Source organism: Pelobates fuscus, chromosome 6 (assembly GCF_036172605.1).
Source record: "Pelobates fuscus isolate aPelFus1 chromosome 6, aPelFus1.pri, whole genome shotgun sequence".
NCBI classification, from domain to species: Eukaryota; Metazoa; Chordata; class Amphibia; order Anura; family Pelobatidae; genus Pelobates; species Pelobates fuscus.
The window spans coordinates 273225643-273252737 of record NC_086322.1 but is presented as its reverse complement, the minus strand read 5'-3'; the positions used below and the strand labels follow the sequence as shown (position 1 = coordinate 273252737).

At 41.4% G+C, this 27095-nt stretch overlaps 1 protein-coding gene across 1 annotated transcript in view; it reads right to left on the bottom strand.

The window, feature by feature from the left end:
- Nucleotides 1-20755, bottom strand: part of LOC134614908 (matrix metalloproteinase-9-like) — a 28406-nt gene extending 7651 nt beyond the window's left edge. The window contains exons 1-9 of the mRNA XM_063459165.1: nt 20555-20755; nt 18131-18363; nt 17663-17811; nt 16905-17033; nt 8370-8543; nt 7272-7445; nt 6736-6909; nt 6016-6171; nt 2484-2667 (exon numbers count right to left, since the gene is read on the bottom strand). Of these exons, the coding sequence (XP_063315235.1) occupies nt 2484-2667; nt 6016-6171; nt 6736-6909; nt 7272-7445; nt 8370-8543; nt 16905-17033; nt 17663-17811; nt 18131-18363; nt 20555-20740 (1559 nt within the window). The 5' untranslated portion in view covers nt 20741-20755. The remainder of the gene's footprint in view (nt 1-2483; nt 2668-6015; nt 6172-6735; nt 6910-7271; nt 7446-8369; nt 8544-16904; nt 17034-17662; nt 17812-18130; nt 18364-20554) is intronic.
- Nucleotides 20756-27095: the final 6340 nt, after the last annotated feature.

Genomic DNA, 27095 nt, shown 5'->3' with positions numbered 1-27095 from the left:
ACAGAAATAACACAATAAAATAATCAAAAAAGAGAAGCAGCTCCAAACCCACTCTAGCGACTTGATGAGTTATACACTCAGAAATAGAAAATAGGGTGTGTGCGCTTATAAATATAAATCTAAATAAATGATATAAAATAATTATCAAAACGTTTTATTAATTATAACAAATATAAAAAATTAATAAGCAGGGAGTTGATTCTAATCTCCACTGTTGTATCTAACCGGACAAATAAATACAAATGTATCACTACAAAAAGTAACAAAATATATATAACACTAAATGTATCCACTAACTAACTTCACTAAATAGCCATTAAAGGTGGAAAGACCTAAATGTAAAATATAAAAAATATATAAAAAAAGATCAATGACTAAGTGGAGATAGAGTGGATACAACAAATAGCGAAATAAAACACAAAAAATAAAAATACCAGTGTACACAATAATAATAATATAGAAAAATATACCTGACCTCGGTGTGGGCCCCCACCAGAGGTAAATATAACCAAAAGGAAAAAATTATAACACTCTAATGTAAAAAATAAAAATAAAAAAACAGCAAACATCCAGAAGACTTCCTTGGGTCGGCAGAATATAAATGCTATCGGGCGGATCCAAAAAGCAACCAGATGAACCCTATCAGGGGGACTCCAACTCCCTCATACCGCGGTCGGGATCTTCAAAAAAGACCGCGGTGGAGATAGAGTAGGAAAAATAAAGTAAATAGGTGCAGAGTGATGAAGTAACTGCCCGAATAGCAACAGCCCATAAACATATACCGCGGTCGGGATCTTCAAAAAAGACAGCGGGGGCTGGGGCTAAGAGACACATGACAGGGGCTTGGGGGAGAAGGACACAAACAAAATGCATCTTCACTTGTGTCTCCTGCTCTCCCTGTAACTCAGTCGACCGGTGAGAAAAAGACGTTGTATTAAAGGGACACTATAGTCACCAGAACTACTACAGTTTAATGTAGTGGTTCTGGTGTCTATAGCCTGTCCCTGCAGGCTGAGCACTGTAAATGCTACCTTTTTCTACATTGCTGCCTAGGCACATCTCTAGTGACAGTCACTCAGACGGCCACTAGAGCTGCTTCCTAGCCCAGTGCTGCACACTCTGCATGGAGGTGCTGATCGCTCCCCACAGAGATGCATTGATGCAATGCATCTCTATGAGGAGAGGCTAAATGGCTTGGTGAAGCGCAGCATTTTACCACATATGCGAAATAGCCCCCCCAATGCTTTCCTATGGGAATTGAATTGGCATTGACTGAAATGTATCCAGTTGTCAGCAAAAGTGAAGAGTACACTCTTCTTGCTTAAAATTTTTTTTTTTTTTTAAATATAACGTAATTTTTCTTACTGCTGTGCAATAGCATACATTCACAATTTCAGTCCAAACAACCAAACTTTTCTTAATATTTCAAGAAAATGGACTGATACATTTTTAATTTTTTTTTTTCCCCGCTTCCATATCTGCACACTATGCTGGCGTGATGCATTATGGGGCTGGTATAGAATTTTTTTCCAGGGCTGCTTTTCATTCCCAGTCCGGCCCTACTCATAACTAATGTTTTCCATTCTGCTTACTAGTTTTGTAGCTGGCCTCTGCACTTTTTCGAGTTCTACAATATCCTTCTTTAAAACTGGTGCCCAAAATTGCACCGCATATTCAAGGCACCTTACTAGTTTTTCCAACGACACACAGACATTGTGTACGGTTGCATAGTTTGTGATCTATAACTGTTCCTTTTCATTTAATTGTATCCCTAACTCTACCCCATTGACCCTGGCTGTATAAGATAATTATGAGTATCTCCTTATTGTACCCTGTTCCTTTTTTTTTTTTTTTTTGTAGCTCTGTATTGTACTCATCTCTGCTTGATGTATGGGTATCTGTGTATTCTACCACAAATAACCATACATCTCCAGTTCTGTGAATTTCACACGTACCCGGCACTATGTATTGTATTCATGTTATTAATATTATTATGTCTGTGTTATGCTCAGCTCAGTGTATTGTATTAATATATCCCTATTATACTGGGTTATTCGTATTGTATTTGTATATCTGTATTGTACCTGGCTCTGTATATTGTATGGGGAACTTTGTATTGTACGCAGTTCTGTTTGTTGTATTGTATTATTCTCTGTACTGCATTGTTCTCTGCATTGCACATAGCCCTGAGTATTGTATGGGTATATCTGTATGTTGTTTGGGGACTACCGTTAAGGTTAACTGTCTGTCTGGAGTCTGGTACCCCATAATCTTAAAACTTCTCCAGCTGATACTGCCTGGCATCATAACCACTTCAGCAAGTTGTAGTGGTTATGATGCCTGGAGTCTTTATTCAACATATGTGCTACATTTTCAGGATGAGGGGCAGCTAACTGCTTGTTTTAATTTCTGCCATGTATTTGACCCCATCCTGTTGTGTTTTGTTTTTTTGTATTTATTTTTTAGTCAAACCCTTTGCTTACCCATCCTTGAAGAAGTGAAGTTCTCCCTGCAGATCTGCAATGGCATCAAATCTTTGTACTTTGCACACATTCTGTGTTGGGTTCTTGGGGTCATTCCTGGTGGTGGTGGTGGTGGTCGATGACGATGTGGATGAAGGCTTCTTAGTAGTCACTGGAGGCTTAGGACCTGGACCTGACTTAGGACCTGGTGAAAAGGCAACAGTTACTCTCTACCGCACCATCTTCTGCTGTGACTGCTTAGCAGCAATATAGGAACTGTGCAAAGGAACGCAAATTGTGTAATTTGCTACTTATTGGCGGGGATACTTCTGTTTAATATGACTTGCAGTTAGACATGAACGTTCACCCGCCTCCTATCCCTGCTACACATGTGCAGAATTTATCCCATGTGCTACCTCTCTCTTCCTTTTGCTTACTGATTTTAAAAATATATATTTTCTTCTTCCTCAGCCTCTGCTCCAATACCTAGTTTGATTCTCCAGCAGAAAGCCGGATAGATCCAAAGGACACTCCAGAACCCTGAATGCTGTAGAGGTAAGAAATCTGCACTTTAATTCACTTGGCTGACAGCCAGGAGTGCTTCCTGATTCAAGCAGAAGGGCTTCCATTGGGAAGCATTAATCTTGTTTCCCTAAGAGAAGCATTATTCTGGGTGATCACTGCACATGCACTAAATTCCATCCAGACAGAAAGGGAAGACTATCGTCACTGACAGTCTTTTCTTCGCTTTTAACATATTGTAAAGGGAAATTTCACTCTATTAACGCTGGAATTTGTGCTTAATTTAGAATAGGATACAATTTATGTGAAAAACTCAATAGCCAGGAACTGGAAATCTACTAAGGTAGACAACTGGGCTAAGATCCACGCTCAAAGCATTATTCAATGTAAAATGGAAAGGACCATTACTAATTTTGCACTAAATAAAGGACATTACTACACTTACTGGGATAAATGGATTAAAAAATTGGACCCTGAACTATTAAGTTTTTTTTCCTTATCCTCTCTTTTCTTGGTGGGTTTTTCCTGTTTTTCTTTTCTAGCCATATGGTTTCCATTTGGTTTCCATTCTAGCCATATGGTTTCCCCTCTCCTCGAGCCTGATATGGGAATTTTTTTATTTTATTTATTTTACAAAAACAATTTTTTCCTTTGTTCCACCGCGAACCGAGCAAATGTCTGTCCAAATGTTTGTATGTTCGTTAGTCAGTCTGTCTTGTATTTGATTGTTTAATAAAATGGTAATAGTGTTAAATAAACAAAAGAATGAAACGTAAATTAAGCAGATAAGGATAGAGAGAAAAAGAGAAACCGAATAATACATATGATGAGTTGGTATTTGATAACTTCATCTATGATTACTCAAGAAATTAAACAACAAATACCATATTCTGATGTTAAAAAAAAGGATACAATTTATGTGCATCTTACACTGTGTTGCGTGATAACAATCAAAATACACTGATCTGCCAAAAAGAGTTATGTTTTGGATTGGGAAACTAGTAAATCCCACGGAGTTATTATAGGTTTACCCATCACACACCACACACATCACATACAGCTGGCGCACACACACATAAACACATATCACATACAGCCAACACACACATACACACACACGCAGCCAGGACTCACATAGCACATACAGCCAGCACACAGCCACCAAACATAACATACAACTAGCAAACACAAACATCACATACAGCCAGCACATACGCATTACATACAACCAGTACACACAGGGCCGGCGCAACCGGGATGTTTCCTGGTGGGCTGCCAGACCCTGTCTGGGGCCGCAGCACTGGGCGAGCGGCTCTTAAACCGACACCCAGCACCAGGCTGATCCTAAAAGCGCCCGACGGTGGGGGTGCCGAGAGGAGCCCTGTCACAGGGAGCCAGGAGTTCGCCATCTGGCCACCTCAGGGCGCACCCGAAGTTGTGCTTGGTAAGGCAGAGCAGGCACCTGCTGCAGGTGCCTGCTCTGCCAACAAATGTCAGTGAATGTCTGGAGGAGAAGGGGACGGAAAACCCAGGCGGCAAGGGAGGCTGTTCTTGCAGCTTCCCACTCTTCCCTTGCGCACCCTCTGTGATGCTGGGAGCAGGAATATGACATCATTCCGGCTCCGGCATACTAAACAGCGGGCGGGAGGAGTGAGAAGCTGCCCCATACTGGACCCCAGGGAGGTGAGTGTTTGACTGCCAGTGAGTGTGTGTGTGTGTCTGTCAGTGAGTGAGTATGTATCTCAGTGAGTGTCTGCCTGTGTCTGTCAGTGAGTGTCTGCCTGTGTGTGTCAGTGAGTGAGTATGTCTGTATGTCTGTCAGCGAGTGATTGTATGTAGGTCAGTGAGTGTCTGTGTATGTCTGTCAGTAAGTGTCTGTGGGTGTATGTGTCTGTCAGTGGCAGGTGAATATGCATGTCTAACTGCAAGTGAGTATGTCTGCCAGTGAGTGAGTGACATGAGGGGGCAGCAAAATTGATCTTTGCCTAGGGCGGCAGAAATCCTTGCACCTGCCCTGAGCACACATTACATGCTGCCAGCACACACAAACATAACATACAGCCAGCACATACACATCACATACAGCCAGCACATACACATCACATACAGCCAGCACATACACATCACATACAACCAGCACATACACATCACATACAACCAGCACATACACATCACATACAACCAGCACATACACATCACATACAACCAGCACATACACATCACATACAACCAGCACATACACATCACATACAGCCAGCACATACACATCACATACAGCCAGCACATACACATCACATACAGCCAGCACATACACATCACATACAGCCAGCACATACACATCACATACAGCCAGCACATACACATCACATCCAGCACACAACACATGCAGAAAGGACACACCACGGATGACATACAGCTAGCACCCACCACATGTTATATAGCCAGCATACACCACACTTGCAACAAGCACAGTCAGTGCTCTCCACACATACATCGCATACAGCCACCGCACACCACACGACAAACAGCGAGCATGTACTGCACACTATCAAAAGGTGGACACTATGGGAAGGATTCACAAGACTGAATTTTTGCAAAATAAATCCAAATGGCAAAATTGAGGCATAAATAGCCATGTTGTGAGTTGGAAAATGTTTCCACATTAGCTATTTGTGCCTCCATTTCGCCTTTCAGATTAACTTTGTGAAAACTCAGCATGTCAGTGTCAAGGCGACAATCTTTTTAAATTAAATTATTTAGTGTCAGGACAAGTAGATTATCATGACAGACCAAGTAGTTTGGGCTACTATTTTAGTACTTTGGACAAGTAAATAAAGAAAATAAATAATTCCACACTCCTGCGTCATACATTTGTTTTAAAAAAAATGCATTGGCGTTCTATACCATAAAGATTATCTGAATAACTGGTCCAGTGCTATCATCTTACTCGTCATCTTTACCCTGTATTTATGATATCGAGTCACCTAGACCACCAAAATGAAACTGCTTGTGCCGAATCTCTTTTACTCACCATACAGATACTGTATCCCTTTCACATCATCAGGGTGAAGCTGAAAATCACTCACATAGCTGTACATTGGGTACATTAAAGCATCTTGGACATTGCTATGGTCCAGTCCTAAAGCATGACCAAATTCATGGGCAGCAACAAGGAAAAGACTATATCCTGTATGAAAAGAGATTAATATCACATCAATATATTGTATAGCGTAGGTGGGGGACATGCACTTATAAACTAGATACACTAGGTGGAAATGTGAACAGATATTTTCACATATCACAGAGGGGGATATCTAAGCTATTACATTTAAAGTAGTGTCACAGAACAAAAGTGCTGAATAAAAATGGATACAACTGTGGCACAAACGACAATCTCAGAAACCCAGAACAAAAAGATGTACACACTAGCATTGATGAAAGGCATGGTACTAAATATGTGAAATTACCATAAAATCCAGCGAAACGCCTACACACTATTGTTTTTCTTTATGAAAAGTATGTGATAACAAGTATATGTACATGTTGTGAAAACTGGACAACAAATATTTACCCCCTGTCTTTCTTTCTGTACCCCTCCCCTCCACCCAAAAAAATCTTTCAAAATAAAGAATAAAAAAAAAAAAAAAATTAAAGAAGTGTATGGATTACATGTAAACTGTATTTATCTGCTATGGTAGGGCTTCAAAATCAGTTTATAAGAAAACGACCCTTGCAAGCAATATTAACAAACCTTGATCAGGACAGAAACCCCATTTGCTGTCTGTGTCGTAGCTAGAGGTGGTTGCGCACCACAACCTCCCGTCCCCCCGACCTTCACTTGTGCATGAATTATAGGTTTTTCCTTGAAATGTAAATGGGAAGACACAAGGATCTCCCTGAGAGTTTCCACCAATCACAGCAGTGTCTGAAAGAGAAGAGAGCTATTAAGTACTGCCACATTCATTTTCTTACATCAATATTACTTTAGAATCATTTTATGTGTAAACCTTGACATAGTGCTAGCCTTTATTTACACCTACTTTAACCCCTTAAGGACCAAACTTCTGGAATAAAATGGAATCATGACGTGTCACACACGTCATGTGTCCTTAAGGGGTTAAATATACACGCACACACACACAGTACTTAACATTTTCACTCGCCACCAGCTTTTGGCAAGTGAAAATTCCATTGTGAGTAGAAATTCACCCATGTTGAGTGTGACATGGTCTCTCTTATCTTATGTCACGGTGGAGCAATTCCATAAGTACTTGGGACACTAATTACCTCTGTTGGGGCAGAAGCCATATTTCTTATCTTTGTCATAGTTGGCAGTAGTACTGCACCAGCGATACCCATCAGAACGACCTTCCTTGGTACAACTAGAATAGGACTCTCCATCGAAGATATAGGGGAAGACACAGGGCTCTCCATTACTGTTCCCTCCATATGTGAAAAGCACTGTGGAAATACAAACGCACAGTAAACACGGATTCTGGTTCTCCTTCTAAAGGGCAGAAAAGGATGCAGCTGAAGTTCTGTCATTTAATTAAGACTGTACTAAACTGTAGTATATGATGTCACAGCTGAAGCCCATATAGGATTTACAGTCATTTGCCTCAAATTACAACGAGGTAATATTAGAGAATGTGGAAACGCAGCCAGACAGATTAAATATCTATCTGAAGGAATAATTAAAAGAAGGAATCCTGGCACATTACCTGCAATATTAGGTTACAATTGCTTAAGGTAGGTTTTTAAAGTGGCTTTTTTCTTCATAAGAATAGCTATCATACCACATGACACCATTTTTGTTCTCCCCTTTTAACCTGCCTTTTGTTTGCTCCAATAACACAGCTGCCATCAGCAAGTGCAGCAATGATTTATGGGAGTTGTAGTTCAGCTAACATAAGCAGAAAGAAGATGAACTGAACTACTATTCCTTGTTCTTCCCATGAATCCCTGCTGTGCTAGAATTTATGGGATAAGTGAGCACTTGCAGTAGAAAGTTAATAACGCTTGGGTGATCCCTGGTCTGCACTGTGCGCACTGCTTGCAAAGCCTAGGGATTTCTTGCAAATGTAGCATCTTCAATTGTTTTTAATTAAACCTTATTTTAAATTGATTGTTGTATATTTTTAGATGCATTATGTATATGGTGCATTATTGCAGAATGGCCAATTCCAGCCTGGACTGTCCCTGTGATCTCTCTTTGAATTTAGGAAGTGTTATTGTTTGTGGGAAATTACTATTAGCCCTTGGTTACCCGGGTACCAATAGGTGGCATTCTCTGTATTACCCTGAGATTTTTTTTTTATTGAATTTCCACATAATTATGAATAAGTATATTGTTAAACATTACTTGAATGGTATTCAGATACTTGCATTCGCTGGGACAGAAGCCATATTTGCCATCCTGATCGAAGTTGGGAGTGGTACTACACCAGAGATTCCCGTCAGAGCGTCCGACAGTCGTACAACTGGAATACGATTTACCCCCAAATATGAATGGAAACTGGCACAGAGCTCCATTTGCATTTCCAAAATGTGATTTTACAACTGAGGATAATGAGGGAAATCAATGTGGTTAGAGACTGCATATGGTAGAAAATGAGATTCAGTGTGCTTTTAGCACGTTAGCATATGACTGCATGCCCTAGATAACCTCTAGTTCACCATATTTATATAACCAATTCATCTGTGAAAGTAGCCAAAAATGGATGCCAATTTTAAAAACATTACAAAATGGCGTCTATATTGTTCAACTAAATGTTTGGAATTATAGGCAGATTTTAGTGTAATAGAATATCTTTCAAGGACTATGTTAAAATGCCTGGGAGACTGGTAGGGTAGTAGGATGTGGAAAGGACAATGCTGAGTGTTTAGAATGCGGTATGTGAATGTTAAACATCTCACGCCTGCCAGATTCACAGGGAGCAATACATAGTTTTTTTTTTTTTTTTTTAGAGGATGTTACATAATTGCAAATTACTTATATCGTATTAGTCAATTACATAATTTATTGTTAGCTGTGAATATTTATTCATGTATCAAAGTGTGTGAGGGAATGCCCCTTGTGCAGAATTGTTTTGCTATTCTCCCAATAATCATTGGATTTATTTACAGGCAATAAATAATGTCTGAACCCAAGCGTGGAATTGGTGACTTTGTATCTCATCTAGATATCCTACCAACACTGCCCTTTTGCTATATATTTTAATGTAATCTAATTTACATTTTAAAAATACAATTTTCACCCTTTACTGGAGGTCACAAGATTTTAATCAGCTCAAAGATGATGAATGTGTTTTTTATTCAACTGCTACTGCAAAAGAGCATCTAATAAGGTGAGCAGTCAGATCAGGTCTTCTAATTCTAAGCAACATTTTGATGAGGCAATAGGATCTCTACTACAGTGTCCAAATGATACCCAGGAGTTAACTGGTTTACTTGGTTATATTAAAGGAATTTAGGAAAGGGATTTAGGGGTAATTATTTCTGATGACTTAAAGGTAGGCAGACAATGTAATAGAGCAGCAGGAAATGCTAGCAGAATGCTTGGTTGTATTGGGAGATGTATTAGCAGAAAGAGGGAAGTGCTCATGCCATTGTACAGAACATGGTGAGACCTCACTTGGAGTATTGTACGCAGTACTGGAGACCATATCTTCAGAAGGATATTGATACCTTAGAGAGAGTTCAGAGAAGGGCTACTAAACTGGTTAACATTCATAGCTTGGAGGAAAGACGAGACAGGGGGGATATGATAGAAACATTTAAATTCCTAAAGGGAATCAACACAGTAAAGGAGGAGACTATATTTAAAAGAAGAAAAACTACCACAACAAGAGGACATAGTCTTAAATTAGAGGGACAAAGGTTTAAAAATAATATCCGGAAGTATTACTTTACTGAGAGGGTAGTGGATGCATGGAATAGGCTTCCAGCTGAAGTGGTAGAGGTTAACACAGTAAATGAGTTTAGGCATGCGTGGGATAGGCATAAGGCAACTTAATTATCCCCCCCAAAAGAAAAAGAAAAAAAATCAATAAATACGTATAAGACAAAACGTCTCTTAATTTGTGGTGGGCTAAATTTGTCTAGGCTAAACTTGCTTCTGTTGTAACTCAAGCTTTCCACCACCCTATTACACCATACCCCTGGGGACTTTTTATTGTCTAGACCTAGCAACCTCCCTAATATTAAACAAAATACATTTTGTTAAAACTTTTGGTGTCCCCTTGATTAACGTTTGCCTTACTTTGGTTTAGTTAGAAATAAATTGTCTGTGACACTGATCCCCCAGGTTTAACTTAATATAGAGAACTTCCAACTCTCATGGAGGAGCTAGATGGCGCTTGGCAGAAAACAGGTACATTGTCAAAACATTAGTAAAGTATTGACTAATTACGTAAGAGGGGCACCAGGACACTCTTGGCAACATAACAGCCATATAGCCCCTCCCCACCTGTCAATCAAATCCTTTGTACACAGGGTGTAATGCTGAGGAATGACTACAGGGGGAGCAAGAGATCCATTCCCTAGGTGGTTCTCTTGTTTCCAACATGTCTCGATGCAGTGATTATTATCCTGCTTGGTGAAGATGGCAGCAATGGAAGGTGGGTGTTATAGCACTCTCACACCTACGGATATGGCTACCAAAGCAACTAAGTATTACACTTTTGCATTTGACTTCAAACAACTTGAGGTTTGTCTGAAATCCTGAACTCCAAAACCCTATAATGGATTAATATATAGATAGTGGTTTGGGAGCTGCTATAGCTTTAGGTGGACCTGGCAAGAAAAGGTCACTCTAGTACTGCTGTTAAACCTGAACAAATTGCAGCAGTAATATTTTAAGGGGAAATGAATTAAAAAAATAAAATAATCTTGTTCTGCTCATTGTCTTTATGGGACAAAATATTGTAGTGAGCTACAGGCCAATCTTACAGACCATGAGAAAGTTTTAACGGAATAGAGGAAGAGACCGCTCTTAAAATAACAGTGCTATGTTTAAGAAAGAGGTCACATTTACCTAAAGGGACACTCCACACCCCTTAAGCTCTTGCTAGTGCTTTATGTGCGAATAGGGTGTAATTTTTTTTCTTTCATTTTACAAAATTGGCACTTTTTTAACCCCTTAAGGACACAACTTCTGCAATAAAAGGGAATCACGATGGAATATTTCCGTCATGTGTCCTTAAGGGGTTAAATTACCTGGTTACACCCACCTGGCTGGCAATCAGACAATCAGTCCTGTTACTTCCTAGTTTTTTTTTTTAGCTCGGTGGAGCTAAACTCAAGAGGCAACAATTGCTCAAAGCACATGCCTTGCAAATACTTCTCATAGAGCTGCATTGGGAAACCTGTGATTAGAATGACACAAAGTATGGGCTGGGTTAGAAGGGCTCCAGACAAAAGATCTGCAGCTTTTACATATAACTCCAATGAAAAAATGCACAATTAGCTGTATGCATGTTTTATTTGGAGAATATCTGCAGAATAGTGACTTTATTTGGGCAGTAGAGTATCCCTTTAAAAGAATGGAGAATTAAAGGGACACTCCAGGACTTTTTGCCCATTGGAGTGGTCTGGGTGCCAACTCCCACTACCCTTAACCCTGCAACTGTAATTATTGCAGTTTTCATAAACTGCTAAATTTTCCTTGCAGGGTTAACTCCTCCTCTAGTGGCTCTCTAGAGGGCACTTCCGTGATTATAGCACATGAAGAGTGTGCTATAACGTTGCTGGACGTCCTCACACTATGTGAGGACCTCCAGCGTCGCTGAAATCCTCATAGGAAAGCATTTTTCAATGCTTTCCTATGGGGAGGTCTAATGCGCGTGCGCAGCATTGCAGCGCATGCGCATTACGTCTCCCCCGCCAGCGGCCACGCATGATCAATAGGTCTCCCCCGCCGGATGACGACGGCGGAGGAGGAGCGTGGGCGGACCCTGAACCAGCGCCGAGGGACATCGGCGCTAGATACAGGTAAGTCACTGAAGGGGCTTTAACCCCTTCAGCAACTTGGGATGGGGGGGTGGGAGGGAGAGGGGACCTGCAGTACCAGGAAAACGGTTTGTTTTCCTGGCACTGGAGAGTCCCTTTAATTCTGTAATCTTCTAAACTTGAAATTACCTGCATTGTAATATACATTAAGGACCCTAAATCATTTTCACTACTCTTAGTAAACAGCATGTGACACACTGATGGAATGCTGGTTAAACAGCTATATTTGAAACAAGTGAAAAGTGTCTTACATAGATACACAAAGAAAGAGGTCATTGCATATTGTTCAACAGCTTTTAATCAGATCCTAGACTGCCTTGTATGGGGAAATCTGAGAGTGAAATCATTTTTAAGCAGATATATCTTACCAAGAAACGGTCCTTCTACAATGAATATTGGATAGGGGACAATTGTTACTTAGCTCCTCGTGAGAGAGACAGATTACAGTTATGTATAGAAAGGGATAATCTCTGTTGGTTAACGCTCTGTGACAGTGAATTTAGAGCAGGAAAGCCTAGTTAAATACCCATGCCATCCTCTCTTTGATGTTATGGAAGGCTTTGTTTCTCAGACCCCGGGCATCAAATATTTTATTCTAAATCTTACATAATGAAAATGTGTACAGTGTTATGTAGATTGTCAGGTATATATAAGAAAAAGATGTATTCGGAAGAAGGGCAAATTTGAAAAAGTTAAACGTTAGAGGAGCTATTTTGTTGAATTCTTGCTTTTGCACTTGGCTAATCTGAATTTCTATTTGTTGTTTTGGTTCTGTTGTACCATTTAAAAAAAATATACCGTAACCGTTTACGAACGTATGCAGGTCTTTAACGCCCTGTGACGGCATAGACCATCATGCAGTAAAACTACCAGTAGGAGTTAAATCCCTTCTGGTGCCAAGGATACCAAGGACTCCCAAGGTATAGTGCAATACCTGAAGGTCCTCTGTGTCAGCTGGGGCCACAGTTAGCAATGAGCTAGGTACAGCACTCAAAGGTGCTGCACATAGCCCTTTAAATACCACAGGTGAGCGATCTCACTCCGCTGTGGTATTTCTATGACTGCCCCAGCCTGCTGCCTTAAGAAAATCAGGAATCCCCAGGTTTCTTTTTTTTTTTTTTTTTTTTTTAAATTTGTATTTTATTGAGATTTTGCATCAAAGAATACAACTAATACAGAGTATGACATGGAGGCAAGTGTTATTCTGTGCCTCTTCTATAAAGTCTCACATTTTAGAGTTCTGCTGTACAGTTATACATAACACATGGGTTGTCTTCAGATGGGTCTTGTTAAGTCTGGTGTGTGTCTTCGTCTCTTATGTGTTATTTTGTGGTGTCTATGTTGTGTAGTTTCGTGTGACTATGGTGCTAGGCGTCTAGTCTATGTGGTACTGTGTCTCGTAATGTGTCTGATGTTGTGGCTGAGGGGCAAAGTGTCATGGGCTTCCTGCCGTTTCGTCCAGGTGTGAGGCTGTCTCCCTTCTTGGTTATGTGAGTTTTGTGTAGTCTCTTAGCCGTGATGTCTGATATGGGTTTAGTCAGGTGGTGGGTCAGTCCTTGTTACAGGGCTGCTCCACTCGCAGGCTCTCGTTCTATCTTTGTCGGCACTCTCAGGATCAGGCCCCAGTGCTTTGTGGTTCTTCGCCCGGTATGTTTATGGCCTTCCAGAACGCCGTGGGGTCTTCCCCGGACGATAGGGTGAGTGTCTCGCTTCCCCTTTGGATATTCAGCGTTCCGTCTGCTCCCCAGCGGTACCGGACCTCTGCCTCTCTCAGTTTCTTGGCTGCTGGAGCCAGTTGTCTCCTTGCCGCTAGTACCTCGAAGGGAAGGTCTCCATAGATCGTCACGCAGCAGCCCTCGAGCCGGAATGACTTTACCTCCCTGGATTTGTTGAGGATAGCGGCTCTCACTGCTATGTCTCTGGAAATGACTATTGTGTCTCTCGGAGCTCCTTGGGGTGCTGCTGCCGCTTTTCGTACTCGGAACGCCGAGACTACCATCCCCTTGGTGTCTTTGCTCTTTAGGCCCATCGAGGCCACCAGTCTCTGGGTGAAGGGTAGCAGAGCCTCGTCGCTCACCGTTTCCGGTATGCCCCGCATGCGGACATTCTTGCGTCTGTGGCGGGATTCCAGTGCGGTCACCGACCGGGTAAGTTTCTGCACCTTTGAGGTTAGGTCTTCTATTTGGTTGCGGGTGTCCTGCCTCTGGTGTTCCCGTGTTTTCTCTTTATTTTCAATGTCGGAGATCCTCTTGCGAAGGTCTCCTATGTCTGCTTGGGCCTCTTTCAGGTCCGATTTCCAGACTTGCCTTATTTCATGCAGGAGGTTCTTTATATCTCCCTTAGTCACCGGGGATGAGTCCTCCTCGGAATCCGTTTCTGGGTAGTCTTCTCCCGGTTCTGGTGAGGAGGACATGTCTCCCTCCTCTTGGGATGCGTCTGAGGCCTCCTCTTCTGCCCGGGCCGCGGGCGCCATTTTGGCGGGAGCCGCGGTTGCGGCTGCAGGCCTCTCAAAGGAGAGCCTTATGTCTGGCGTTCTCAGTGTCGCTGGAGTCTGATATTTTTTATTTTTTCGTCCCATGGCAGTCTCTGTTGGAGGGTGGGTAAAAATGTCTCCTGTGGGGCTCCAATATGTTTGGGATATCGTACTTTTTGGGTTTCTGTCTCGGAGCTCCAGAGGTTTGCGTCCGCTCTGTTGCTCGGCTAGCCACGCCCCCCCCAGGTTTCTTTTGATACAATTAGTGGCCCCAGACTGACAGCGCTTATGGTGCAGCGCTTATGGTGAACGCGGCCCCTAGCTCTTTAAATTGATTTAAACTAGGTAATTTTGAATATTAAAATGAAATAGGTATTCCCACAGCTTGGCACTGTCCCCCTACTATGACAAAGACCCCCCAAAGTTCACCAATCCTTAGCCCAATGATTGGTGCTGCGCTTTGCCAGCTGCCTAGTACCGATCTCTGTGTGTTGAAGGAGAAAGCTCACCCTCTCATGCTGCAAAAGAGTCCACTGCACTGTGTGAACTAGGAAATCCCTCTGCTGATGTCAGTACTGACATTAGCAGAAGGAATCCCTCAGATACAGGACTGGGGGTAGGATTATTTATTATTTATTTATTTATTAAAAATTCTTAAGAAACGCAGTCTTATTACCCATAGGGTCTCGATGCGCATACCAGCAATAAAAAACAGACAAAACAATATCCAGCAAACAACAGCATTATAATCACATGCATTTGGACCAAGTTAAAAATTTTCATGTCATCCCGTACGCCTGAGCAAATAAAGCTGTTTTTAAGCTCCGGCGGAACTTCAGTAGATCGTTCTCAAGCCTTACTGACAGTTGGTGGCCAGTGGTAGCTTGCTTGTCTAAAGCCTTACTGACAGTTGGTGGCCAGTGATAGCTTGCTTGTCTGAAGCCTTACTGACAGTTGGTGGCCAGTGATAGCTTGCTTGTCTGAAGCCTTACTGACAGTTGGTGGCCAGTGATAGCTTGCTTGTCTGGAGCCTTACTGACAGTTGGTGGCCAGTGATAGCTTGCTTGTCTGAAGCCTTACTGACAGTTGGTGGCCAGTGGTAGCTTGCTTGTCTAAAGCCTTACTGACAGTTGGTGGCCAGTGATAGCTTGCTTGTTAGGGTGTGGGATTCGATGGTGGGATTAAGGGGTGGGATTATAGGTATCATTAGGGGTTGGATTACGGATAGGTTTAAATGTAAGAAAAGGGATTAGATTATGGGTAGGATTGTGGGTTGGAACAAGATTGGGGGTAGGATTAAGTCAAAGTAAATAAATGTGGGGTATTATTTTACTAGACAACAGTAGCAGAGTAGAAATATGGGGCGTTTGCAGTAGCGAGATACATATTCTGTGAATTAACTAATTTCACCTAGGTTTGTGATAAAATGGTTAAATCAAAAGTGTCAAATTGCTCTTAGTTACACAGCTTGGGGTATATACTTTCTATAAATCTATATTTTGGTTTAACAGTTTTGGATTCTGTGACTGCAATTAAAGTTGTAATCTCAGCATGCCACATTTTGCAAAGTTTTAGCTTTTTAAAAATTCACTCCTTGCAATATTTGTTTTATAACTTCTAAAAATTGAATGAAATCCTAGACATATTGGGCATTTTATCAATCAGGACGAATTAGTTAATCTATTTTGAGTTGGTTTTCTTTAGTTGCACTTGATGTGTAAAAACGATGAAATGTAAAATTGAAAAACAGTTTTTATTTTTTTATTCCTATTTAATTTTGTGTTACATATACATATAGGATATCAAAATTATATTTATATAACATGAGTGCATTTAAACAGAAAAGGGGACATTTTGACAGAATGAATGCATGGCAAAAGTCCCAAACAAGCCTTGGTCACAATTGCATAGCATCTTAAAAAAAATCTTGGTCCTTATAGGGACACTGTAGGCACCCAGACTACTTCAGCTCATTGAAGTGGTCTGGGTGCAATGTCCCTTAGCTCTATAGTGGTAATTATTCTGAGAAACTGCAATAATTACCTCTAAAGGGTTAACTCCTCTTCTAGTGGCTGTCTACCAGACAGACGCTCTGCATGAGGACCTCCAGCATCAGATTTTTCCCCATAGGAAAGCATTGAATAATGCTTTCCCATGGGGAAATCCTACTGCGAGTGCAGCCATTGTCGCGCCTATGTATTAGGTTTCCCCACCGGCTAAGGAGGAGCGCAGGTGGAGCCTGACCAAGCGCCGATAGACATTGGCGCTGGGTTCAGGTAAATGACTAGAGGGGGTTTTAACCCCTTCAGCACCATGGGAGGGGGGCACTGCAGGAGCCTATAGTGCTAGGAAAACGGGTTTTAATATGGGAATCTTTTTTCCAGCCTATGTTACTATGTAACAAAATAATGGTTACTATGTTATGAGCTGATTCTTACCAATTCCGGTGCCAAGAGTCCAGAACTCATCATCATCAAAGTGTGCATCCCCCTGCACGCCACTACCAGGAGGGTATGCATGAGCCAAGAGTCCATTCGTGCCATCAAATGGGTAGGGGTCTCCATGATCTGTTTAAGAGAAGGATGAAGGAATATACAATGTTGTCTTTTGACTTCGCACAAACTGTCACAGCATTATTATGTTCTAGGTCAATGACAACTAACTTCCCCAACTAAGGTTGAAAACCTATCTCATGTTACTGGGTGTACTGCAGGTTTGTTTTTCCATATGGGCTCTTTTATCTTATATTTGCAGCAATTCTTTGCGTGAAATGCAATTCAGTTTAGCTAGCGTTTTAGTTAATCGATCAACCCGAATTTCAAGTGCATTCCTTCAACCATATAAATTTTAACACATCTGCAACAAGCTAGCCTATCGGATAGGTAGATTAGATCGATGATATTAGAAGCAAATACAACAGAAAGTCAAACATCATGTCCAATTTTATTTCTGCTTATAGCCCTTAGTGAGCAATTGTGTGAATGGATTGAATGGATGGTTCTCACCGAGAGGTTATAATGTGTGTCCTCAATGTTTTATGGGATTATTACGTTTGTCTTCTCTAAGGTGGGAACAGAGTCATTTTAAGACAGTTGTGGGATTGTGAAGAACACATTAACGTACAGATAAGACTCATTGAAAATCAAAATCAAGCTACAGATTGTTTTCCAATAACTTTATCGGTATGTCTACTTACTGTCAGATCCAAATAGGATGTCAATGTCAGGTACTCCTTCGTATATTCGTTTAAATGTAAGAGGAGTCACTTCGCTCCAGACGTTGAAGGCACGAGAAAAGGCATCGTCTATGACTTCACGGTCCAAATCAGGAGAGTAGTTCAGGATACTGGGTGACAAATAGATCAGGAGAGCATTTAAAGGTTTATTATAAAATTGTAGAAGTGATTTGTTTACAAATGTGAGTCTCCTAGATTATGAGTCTCATCACGTACAAGGTTTATCTACATAATCAATATTGGGTTTCTCTTTCCTACATTTAAATCATTCAAGGCAGGAGGATATGTCAATATAAAAGGTAAATACAGGCACACACATTCAAAACAACATTTTATATATATTTTTATTGTTGCTTTTATTTTACAAGCTGATATTATGCAATAAAGGAGAGATCTAAAAATCAATGTAATTTCAACTAATATACTTACGTGTATGTGATTTCATCATGATCCCACTTTAAATCACCCTCAAATGTGTTGTACCGACCTACATCTGGCACACCACAACGAGGGGCTTGCATGGCAGCCATTGTTTCTTGATTTAGATCTCCTGTCTCTTGCAATCCCAGCTTCTGCTGCATTTTGCGAAGAGCCTTCTGCAGGGCTATGCGGGCATCAGACCCCTGCTCTGAGACCAGGTAGCCATACCGATTTAGGTAACTCTATAAAGAAAGCAATAATGTGTTACAATGGGACATGAGGGGTTAATCTGGACCAGGAGTTCCAAAGCTTCAGGGTTTTAGCACACCCACAGCTAAATCAAGGATATTTAACACGGGGAATAAAAATCCATTTAGTATTCCACCCACTCCTTATCTTACCCATTTGGTTATGGGATATATACACTTGAATTTTACGGTTTAGAAGAATTAACAAAACTGTGAGAAGTATCTGCTCAATAGTTTATTCTCCACGGGTGGTTTGTGATAGGTTAACAGTATAGCACAGGAGTAAGCAACCTTTGGCACTTCAGAATAAACACTTGTGCGTGGAGCTTAAGCCAAGATGTGGCCTGTCGCGTTTCAGTGTGCCACGGCCCAGACACATACCTGGCTTCCCTCCTGCCGAACCACTTCTGAATGCTAGGGCAAGGAGGAAGAGGTCCCTATATGTGTGGGACCTGTAGCAGACATCAGCACTTACCACCAATGGAGCTCCAGAGACATGCCGCCACACCATAAAAGGAGCAGCCATATTAAAGTTTGCTCCACCTCAGGTAGCTCTTGCTTTATGATTTATATTTATGGGGGGTAATGGGGATAAGGAAGCAGAGGGAATATTCCTGGTATGTCCCAGCATGCCCTCACACCACCCTGCTGTATTGTGGTAGCTGTAGTCTCCCAGCATGCACAATAGAGCCATTAACTTCACAGAGTACCGTAGCACGGGGGAGGCATGAGAATCACAAGTTAACTTCACAGAGTACCGTTAACTTCACAGAGTACCGTAGCACGGGGGAGGCATGAGAATCACAAGTTCTCCTCAGAAGTCACCTCTAAAATATCAAAGCTGTTCTATTTGATGTTTAAAATATTTATTTCTCAATTTTGGGCTCACAAAATAGGGGTCATCTTATATATGGGGAGCGTCTTACACACGGAATATCTAGTCCCAGAAGGTAATTTTTAAATGGGAGTACAAAGGAATCCCATAGCATTATGGACATTTTGCTCTATGTTTTGCACTTAATTTGTGGTAGTTGATGGATTAAAAATGTAATTACGGCTCAGCTATTAAAAACACTTAACTTTTGTCTGTCTAGTTACTTATAGAGAACGTTTAAACCCCTTTCTCTCCCCCTTTCCCTTTTTCCCAACTAATGCAATTTATAACTCCAGTTATGGGGGTCCAATGGACCCCTAAACAACAAGGAAAGAACTGCATTCCCCTAGAAAAATGTAACTTTTTCCAGGGACAGCTATCCCACCCTCTCATCACCTTTCACGTTTTTGAAAAGAAAATTTGTCCAGCAGAGGGGACAAAGAACTAGCCTCCTGACCCCCCCCCTTTTTTTTAAACCTTTTACTGTAATTAGTTTATAGCAAATATGTTGATTTGCTGTTTGTTCTATGTAGTCATCAATATTTTGCACTGTGTCTATAACTGTACTAGTTGAGAAGCACTTTTATAAATATTCAGTGTTTGATTAATATTGGAACTCTCTCTTTGGTATATTTTAACAGGCACAAATTGCTCTGGACAAAATAAGCATATTACATCGTATTGCGTATTAAAATTGTTGTGCACATTTCAAATAAAGTGTACATCAATTTTATACGCTCACATGTCATTTTAAAACTGCAGGTATGGCAGTCAAAAATATGAAACGGTTACCAGTCCACCAGACTGGTGGACTTGAAAAAAGTTTCACATTTTTAAAATTACATTTCCACTACAATTTTTTGCACTTTTTCTTCTCTTTAAATGGTCCTGAGACTGTTCAGGGTCTGAAGAAAGAGAGTGATCTCTTCAAAGATATTCTGAAAGCTTGAATTTGGCATTTAAAGTGTGAGTGGCTAATTGAACCATTATCTATCTATAGTCATACACTATGTTGTGCTTTCCCTTTTTTCCCTAGCAGGATCACCCCTACTTTTTTTGCTTTCCCTAAATTAACCACTGAATTACAGTTATGGAATACTCAGTTGAACACTAACACTTGTAAGTTAGGGGACGTTCACAGGCGGTGGGCAGTTTTCAGCTTACAGAATAACCCTGTTTTTGTTTTAAAGTACAGGTAAAATTAAAGGGCATCGAAGATCAGTGATGTGACAGATAATGTAGCAAAGAGGCTGGTATACACATAAAATGGAGATCAAGGGCATAGATAGAGAAAGACACTGAATATCTCACCTCAGCCAGTTGCACGTCACTCATGTTGTTACGGATCTCTCCCACAAATACAATAGGCAGTGGGGTCTTGCGGGGTGTAGGAGCGCAGTGACTCCTAACACACATGGTGCCCACGAGGAATAAGATTGATAGCACTCTCATGATGGCACCAAACAAACCCTCTGCCTCAATAATGTCTATTTGCATCGGTTTATATACGTACACACCTTAGAGGTTGGTTTACAAGAGCCTCAAACCACAGGATTGTCACATATAATGTGGGGAAGAGGACAGTGTGGACACAAAGCATGAAGTGGTGAAAGTGGGGCCTTGTTTGGCACAAAAAATTACAAGCAACAAACAGGAATCATTGCATCACTGTTGTGTAAACAACGTACAGTGATGACCTCCTTTCAACATAAATAATATTTTTTTTTTAAAAGGTGTTTAAACACAATACACCGTACAAACAATACCATAAAGCTTGCAGTCTAAATACTGCATGCATGCACACATTCATTAATAACATTGGATTCTATTTCACATAAAACTGAACTTGCCAAATGGATGTGACCTGTACAGGGTGGGCCAAAATTCACAGCAGGATTTGACAGGTAAAAAACGTATTTGTTAGTAAACTTTTTTTGTTGTTGTTGCAGGTACATACAATCGAGTCTTGGGAGATTCATCACGAGTAATTTCACGAAAAAACGATGAGTAAAAAAAGTGAAATCTCCCCAAACTCAATTATAATATGCACATGCAACAAAAAAAGTTTAACAACAAATGAGTTATTTACCCGTCAAATCCTACTCTGAATTGTGGCCCACCCTGTACAAAACTCTCAAATAAACTTCACAGTACAGCACGGGACTATGTGTATTCGCTTTTGTATCACACTGCCATGTTACAATGCTGCTGCCCACCCCAAGTGTTCCCTATTTTTTTCAATATCTAATTTTTATTGAGATATTTTGTTCATAAGAGAAAAATAACAGTGGGGATACAGAAAGGAAAAGGGGAATGGGTAAAATGAGTACAAACAAGTGAAGCAATACAGGCCGCATACAATTTTGTACAGGATAGGATCATTACAGGTATGTCACAGGTACAGCACACAATAGGCCATGCATACATACTGACATTAACCCAGTGTAGTTTAAATAGAGGAATTGTACACACATATAAATACTTGTTTCTCAATACACTTGTATACATAATACATAAAGAAGGAAGATCTTGCTAGCTCCGGTACAGCAATAGTGCCCAGATACGGCAAGGATAAATAAGAGTGTTATAGAGTAATAAAATAATAGTGTGATAGAGTGATAAAGTAAATAATAGGATAATAATTAGTAAATTGAACATCTACCATACTGTGAAGCGCCTAATAATTCATGCATTATATCCCAGATGTATCGGTGGGGGTCTAAAGGTTAATATTAGAAGTAACGTAGTTTTTGCTAATACAGCTTGAGCAAATTAGTGTAATAATCTTAGGACTACCTGATTGTCCTGATTACTATATGACTATATATATATATAGCGATTAACCATGTAAGTGGTGAATCGGGACAAGAATTTGCCAAGAGACTCGGACGTGCCATATTGTACCGAAATGTACCCTGAACATAATAACCTTGATTACACAATTATAAGGAGTGTAGAGTAGAGGTAAGACTTGAGGGGTGGTAATGTGACCTCCAGCCAATTAGGCAATTCAAAGTGACTTGCCAGAATACGACCTAGATGCACTTCCGTAAGGTAACTATAAAGGGTTATAGGAATGTAGTCATGGCAATCGTACCTTAGTCCTATTAAGGGTGATGTAGTAGCTCTAAGTAGATGTGTAGCTTGTTATCTACTATATTCTGGGTGAGTTTTCGGCCTTAGAGAAACGCTTGTTGCAAAATGGAAGGGGAATGAAGGGAAAGGTGAAGGTAACAGAGGTGAGAAGGGAGGGAAAGGATGAGAGACGAGCTACAAAATAGGAGAACGAGAAAAAGAGAACTAAGGAAGATAGAAAGAAGGAAGGGAGGAGAAGAGAGAAAAAGGAAGAAAGAAGGAAGTGTTCCCTATTAAGGGTTAATATGTAGGGATTTAGAAAAATGCCCCTCTCGTTATTTAAAGATGCATAGGGATTTGGGATAGTGTGCAAACAACGCTTTTCTTTACTTCTTATTATATACATCACTCATCTTCGTACACAGGTACAGCATGTGTTCTTACAACCCAATCAACACATTTCCATGAAGCAGTCTCACTATTTGGTCAATATGCAGATACACTGTGTGCTTTTAACAACAGATCAATACATAATCCTATCATGCAACCTTGCAATCTAATGAATACAGCTACACCGTACACCCTTACAGTTCAATAAACACATTGCACACGCACCATCTGATGAACATACAGTTATATCACACACTCTAAACCTGACAGCCTTCTGTTGTGCCTGTCATTATATGTACAGTGTTAATGTTTGTGTTTACATGGTGTTTAAGCCCCGCTTAGATGCATGTGTCTTTGCCCTTTACCTACAGGTAACTTCTCAAAGGACCCCCTACTGTTACTATGGTAACCATAAGAGCAGTCGTATTACATTTGATTTATTAGCCAAGTGAAAAAGATAGAATGAAATAGGGAGGCATAGCGAAACTAAAGGATGACTTCCCTCCTTGTACAGCTCTCCAGAAAACGTTCCATAATTTTATTAAAATTCTACCAAATGCATTTCCTCTGATCCTCGCTACATATTCACTGTCAATACATTATATAATTATAACTATGTAATCTTTCCTTAACACATATATACTGAAATAGAGAACTCATAGCATTAGATTAGGTCAAATACCAGATCTAGACTCTGCAATTGCAATTTTTCAGTCTGGGCACTTGCTTGTTTGGAACTTGCATGCCCCTCTGCGTAAAATGCAACTAAAAGGGACACACCTGCCCTGGGTTACAGCTGACCTCATTCAAATGTACCAGTTTAGAGTTTAGCTGTGGTCAAAGTTCAAGCGTACGGGCTCCATGAACGATCACTGTACTTACAGACAACGGCGAAATGCATGCACAAAACAAACATAACTGGCAAAGGCCCAATATTTCAGTGAAAATTTGAACAACCTATCAAACCCAAGAAACTTCTGTAAAATCATAAATAGCATACAAACCCCCACAATCCACTCCCAATCCTCCACTGTCAAAATGAACAACCAAACACTGCAACACCACTGCCAAATCTTCAAAATCCTCATATAGAGAAATTCAATTTTAGACATGTGCCTGTTAGTGTCGTTAATAAACATCTTAATAATTTAAAAATGAAAAACAAGTATGGACCAGATCAAATCCCAGTAATGTTGCTGAAGCTCAGTGCGCCAGCAATTGCTAAACCTGTCACTACCCTTATCATTGAATTCCTGGTGTCAGGATACATACCCAAACTTTGGAAGACTGAAAAAGTTTTACCTATCCATAAAGGTGGTGACAATACCTTGGTATATAACTATCGCCTGATATCATTGCTCCCATTATCCAAAAATCTTGGAAAAATGCTTCCACACGCAACAATGTGAATACTATCAACGATCAAATTATCTGACCCCTGATCAATCAGGCTTTCGTCCAAATTACTTAACTACGATTGCCCTCTTAAAGGTTTGCAATGACATCCAAATTGGCATGGAACAAGGAGACAACTGGAGCTCCTTGATTTTGCCAAGGCCTTTGACACAGTAGACCATGGCATTCTTTTGCAAAAACGTAAAAACTCAGGCATTGGTGATCGTCCACTAACCTGGTTTCGATCGTATGTTTCAGACTGATTCTTCCAGTCACATGTGGTGTTCCCCAAGACTCCATACTCGGCCCCCTGCTATTCCCATTATTTATAAATGATGTGCCTAACGTCTGCAAATCCTCAATTGTACACATGTATGCAGACGACACTGTAATCTACGCTAGTAAACCCAAGCTACCGCAGCTTGAGGCTGTGCTCCAAAACCAATTCACAGAAGTAGAAAAGTGGATAGCGGATAACAAACTCTTCCTAAACACTGACAAAACCATTACAATGATCTTTAGAACTGTACCTAAATTACATAAACTACAAAATCAACAACTGTGTATCAGAACAAATTCATATAGCACACTGACAGCAGTCTGCTCTTTTAAATATCTAGGGATGTTGCTAGCGCCAATCTATCCTGTGGCATTCACATTGAAAAAAATCTTCAAAATTTTACACAAAACTAGGTGCAGAAACAAATCCTGCCTAAGCCCTACAGTAAGGAAACAGATAGTGCAACAAATGCTAATGCCGGTCATTGATTGGGGATGTAGTGAATGCACCCGCACTGCAAAACCACCTTAATAAACTTAATACTCTATATAATTCATTCTGCTGCTTTATACTAGAATGTAATTACTTTACCCACCACTGTGACATATTAAAAGAGCTAAACTGTCTGTCACTGGAATCCCAGCGCACTTCATCTTTCCAGCCTTGTGCATAAGAGCACCCTACCTGAGTAGAATGCTGACATCTCACTCCAATTAGCTCTTGGAGATATCATTAGTCTAGAGGTTCACATACTTTTTCCACCTGCACTGTGAATGTTTACATGGTGTGTTCAATAAAAACATGGCTACATTTCATTCTTTGTGTGTTATTAGTTTAAGCAGACTGTGATTGTCTATTGTTGTGACTTAGATGATGATCAGATCACATTTTTTTTTAATTCTTTATTTTTTTCTGTGCAAAGGTGGTTACAGGCATATATCAGGTGCCACAACAGCACTCATCAATTGAGCATCAAGGTTATCACAGTGACATTGCAGAGAAATGCACATTTTTTGTTTGTAGGTTTGTAGGCACATAGCTGTAGTGCAGCGGGAATAGAGCTGATGTGGGGGTACTAGTTGTCAGCCTGAGTGTAAATGGTATAGTCTGTGGTGGCCTACTGTGTTTTGTCTTATGCTGGGGCCGTGTTATGTTGGTGGAAGCCGCGCTATGTCTCGTCGCCTGGGTTCACAGCGGCTGTATGTACTGAAGGGCCGGTTCTAATATGCTAGTGTCTATCCCCCTGGTGTTGAGCGGTAGCAGGTGGTCTAGTGTTCCCGTCTGCAGTATGGCCCCTGTTACGCCGGGGAGGGGGGTGAATAATCAAAGGAGCTCTATGTGAGTTGCTTTAGAGTGCCCCTGACTGCGGGTGCTAGTGTGGGCGTTCCGTAACAAAAAAACGAAAGAAGAAAGAAAACAAAAACAAGAACAAGCTGTTAACAACGACATGGTTGGTTTGCAAGTTCAGTAAATGCAGCAAGTGGTGCTGTTGGGGTATGGTGGTTGGTAAACCTGGTGATTTCAGAGCCGCCTCAGGTCTTGGCTGCTGGTTTGGTTGCTGTCTCTGCGCCTCTGGGGACGAATGGGACCACTGTCGCGGGGTTCCAGGTGGAGCCGACAGCCGGCGTAGTGTTGGACACCGGTGGGAGATGAGCAGTTCATTTGCCCATTGCAAGTCTCGGACGGTGTAGGCTGCAGTCCCATGGTTGATGAGCAGTGTGCGCGAACCTCTCCAGTGGTAGATAATTTCATGCTGGCGTAGGAGGGCTGTGAAGGGTTGGAGTGTACGTCGCCATGCCAGAGTGGATCCTGACAGATCCGCATAGAAGGAAAGCTGCATGTTATCGAACAGATATGGTGAGTGGTTTCGTGTGGCTTGCATTACCGCCCGCTTGTCTCCGTGGTTTTGAAAACGGACTATAAGGTCCCGTGGGGCCTTGGCTGCTCGTGGCAAGCGAAACATATGTTCTATGGGCACCTGCCTGGCTTGCTTGGGAGGTAGGAGCGATTGCATCAGTCTCCTCAGTTTGTGGGAGAGCTCAGTCTCCGGTATGTCTTCTCCGATTCCTCGGATTTTAATGTTCCGGTTGCGGCTCTGATCCTCTAGCGTTGCTATACGCTGCTCATAGGTAAGGTGCTGTTGTGTGAGGGCTTGGACCGTTTGCTGCAAGCGTTGTGTATGTTGCTTGGTGCCCTGGGAGTCTGCTTCCAATGTGCATAGGCGGCCTGTCAAGCCCTGCAGGTCCGTGCGCAGTCGGGCCATGTCGGCCTGTATCGTTAGCTGGAGCTCTGCCAGGAGGCCTTTCATGACCGAGACGGTCACCGGTGATGAGTCTGGTCTCGGAGGTGACTGGCGGGGTGGTATCCCCGTATGTGGGGTCGCCATCTCTGCCTCTGCGGTGAAATCGTCGGATACTTCCGAGCTGCAACCGTCGTACGCGGCCATGTTTGGGCCTTTGGCGCTGAGCGCATGTTTCCACATGTCACCTATACTTTGGTGTTGCCGCGGGTTGTCGGGCTTCGGTTTCTTGGTTTTACGACCCATGTCGTTAGCGGCAGTCTGTGGGTCAATTTAATGCCTTGTTTGTTCAGCTGGGTCCTCGTTATCGGGCCCAAAGTGCTGTTTTGCTGGAGAGCTCGCTTGGCGTGCGGCCATTCAGGTCGATTGTTTGGCTCCTCCTCTCGATCAGATCACATTTTATGACCAATTTG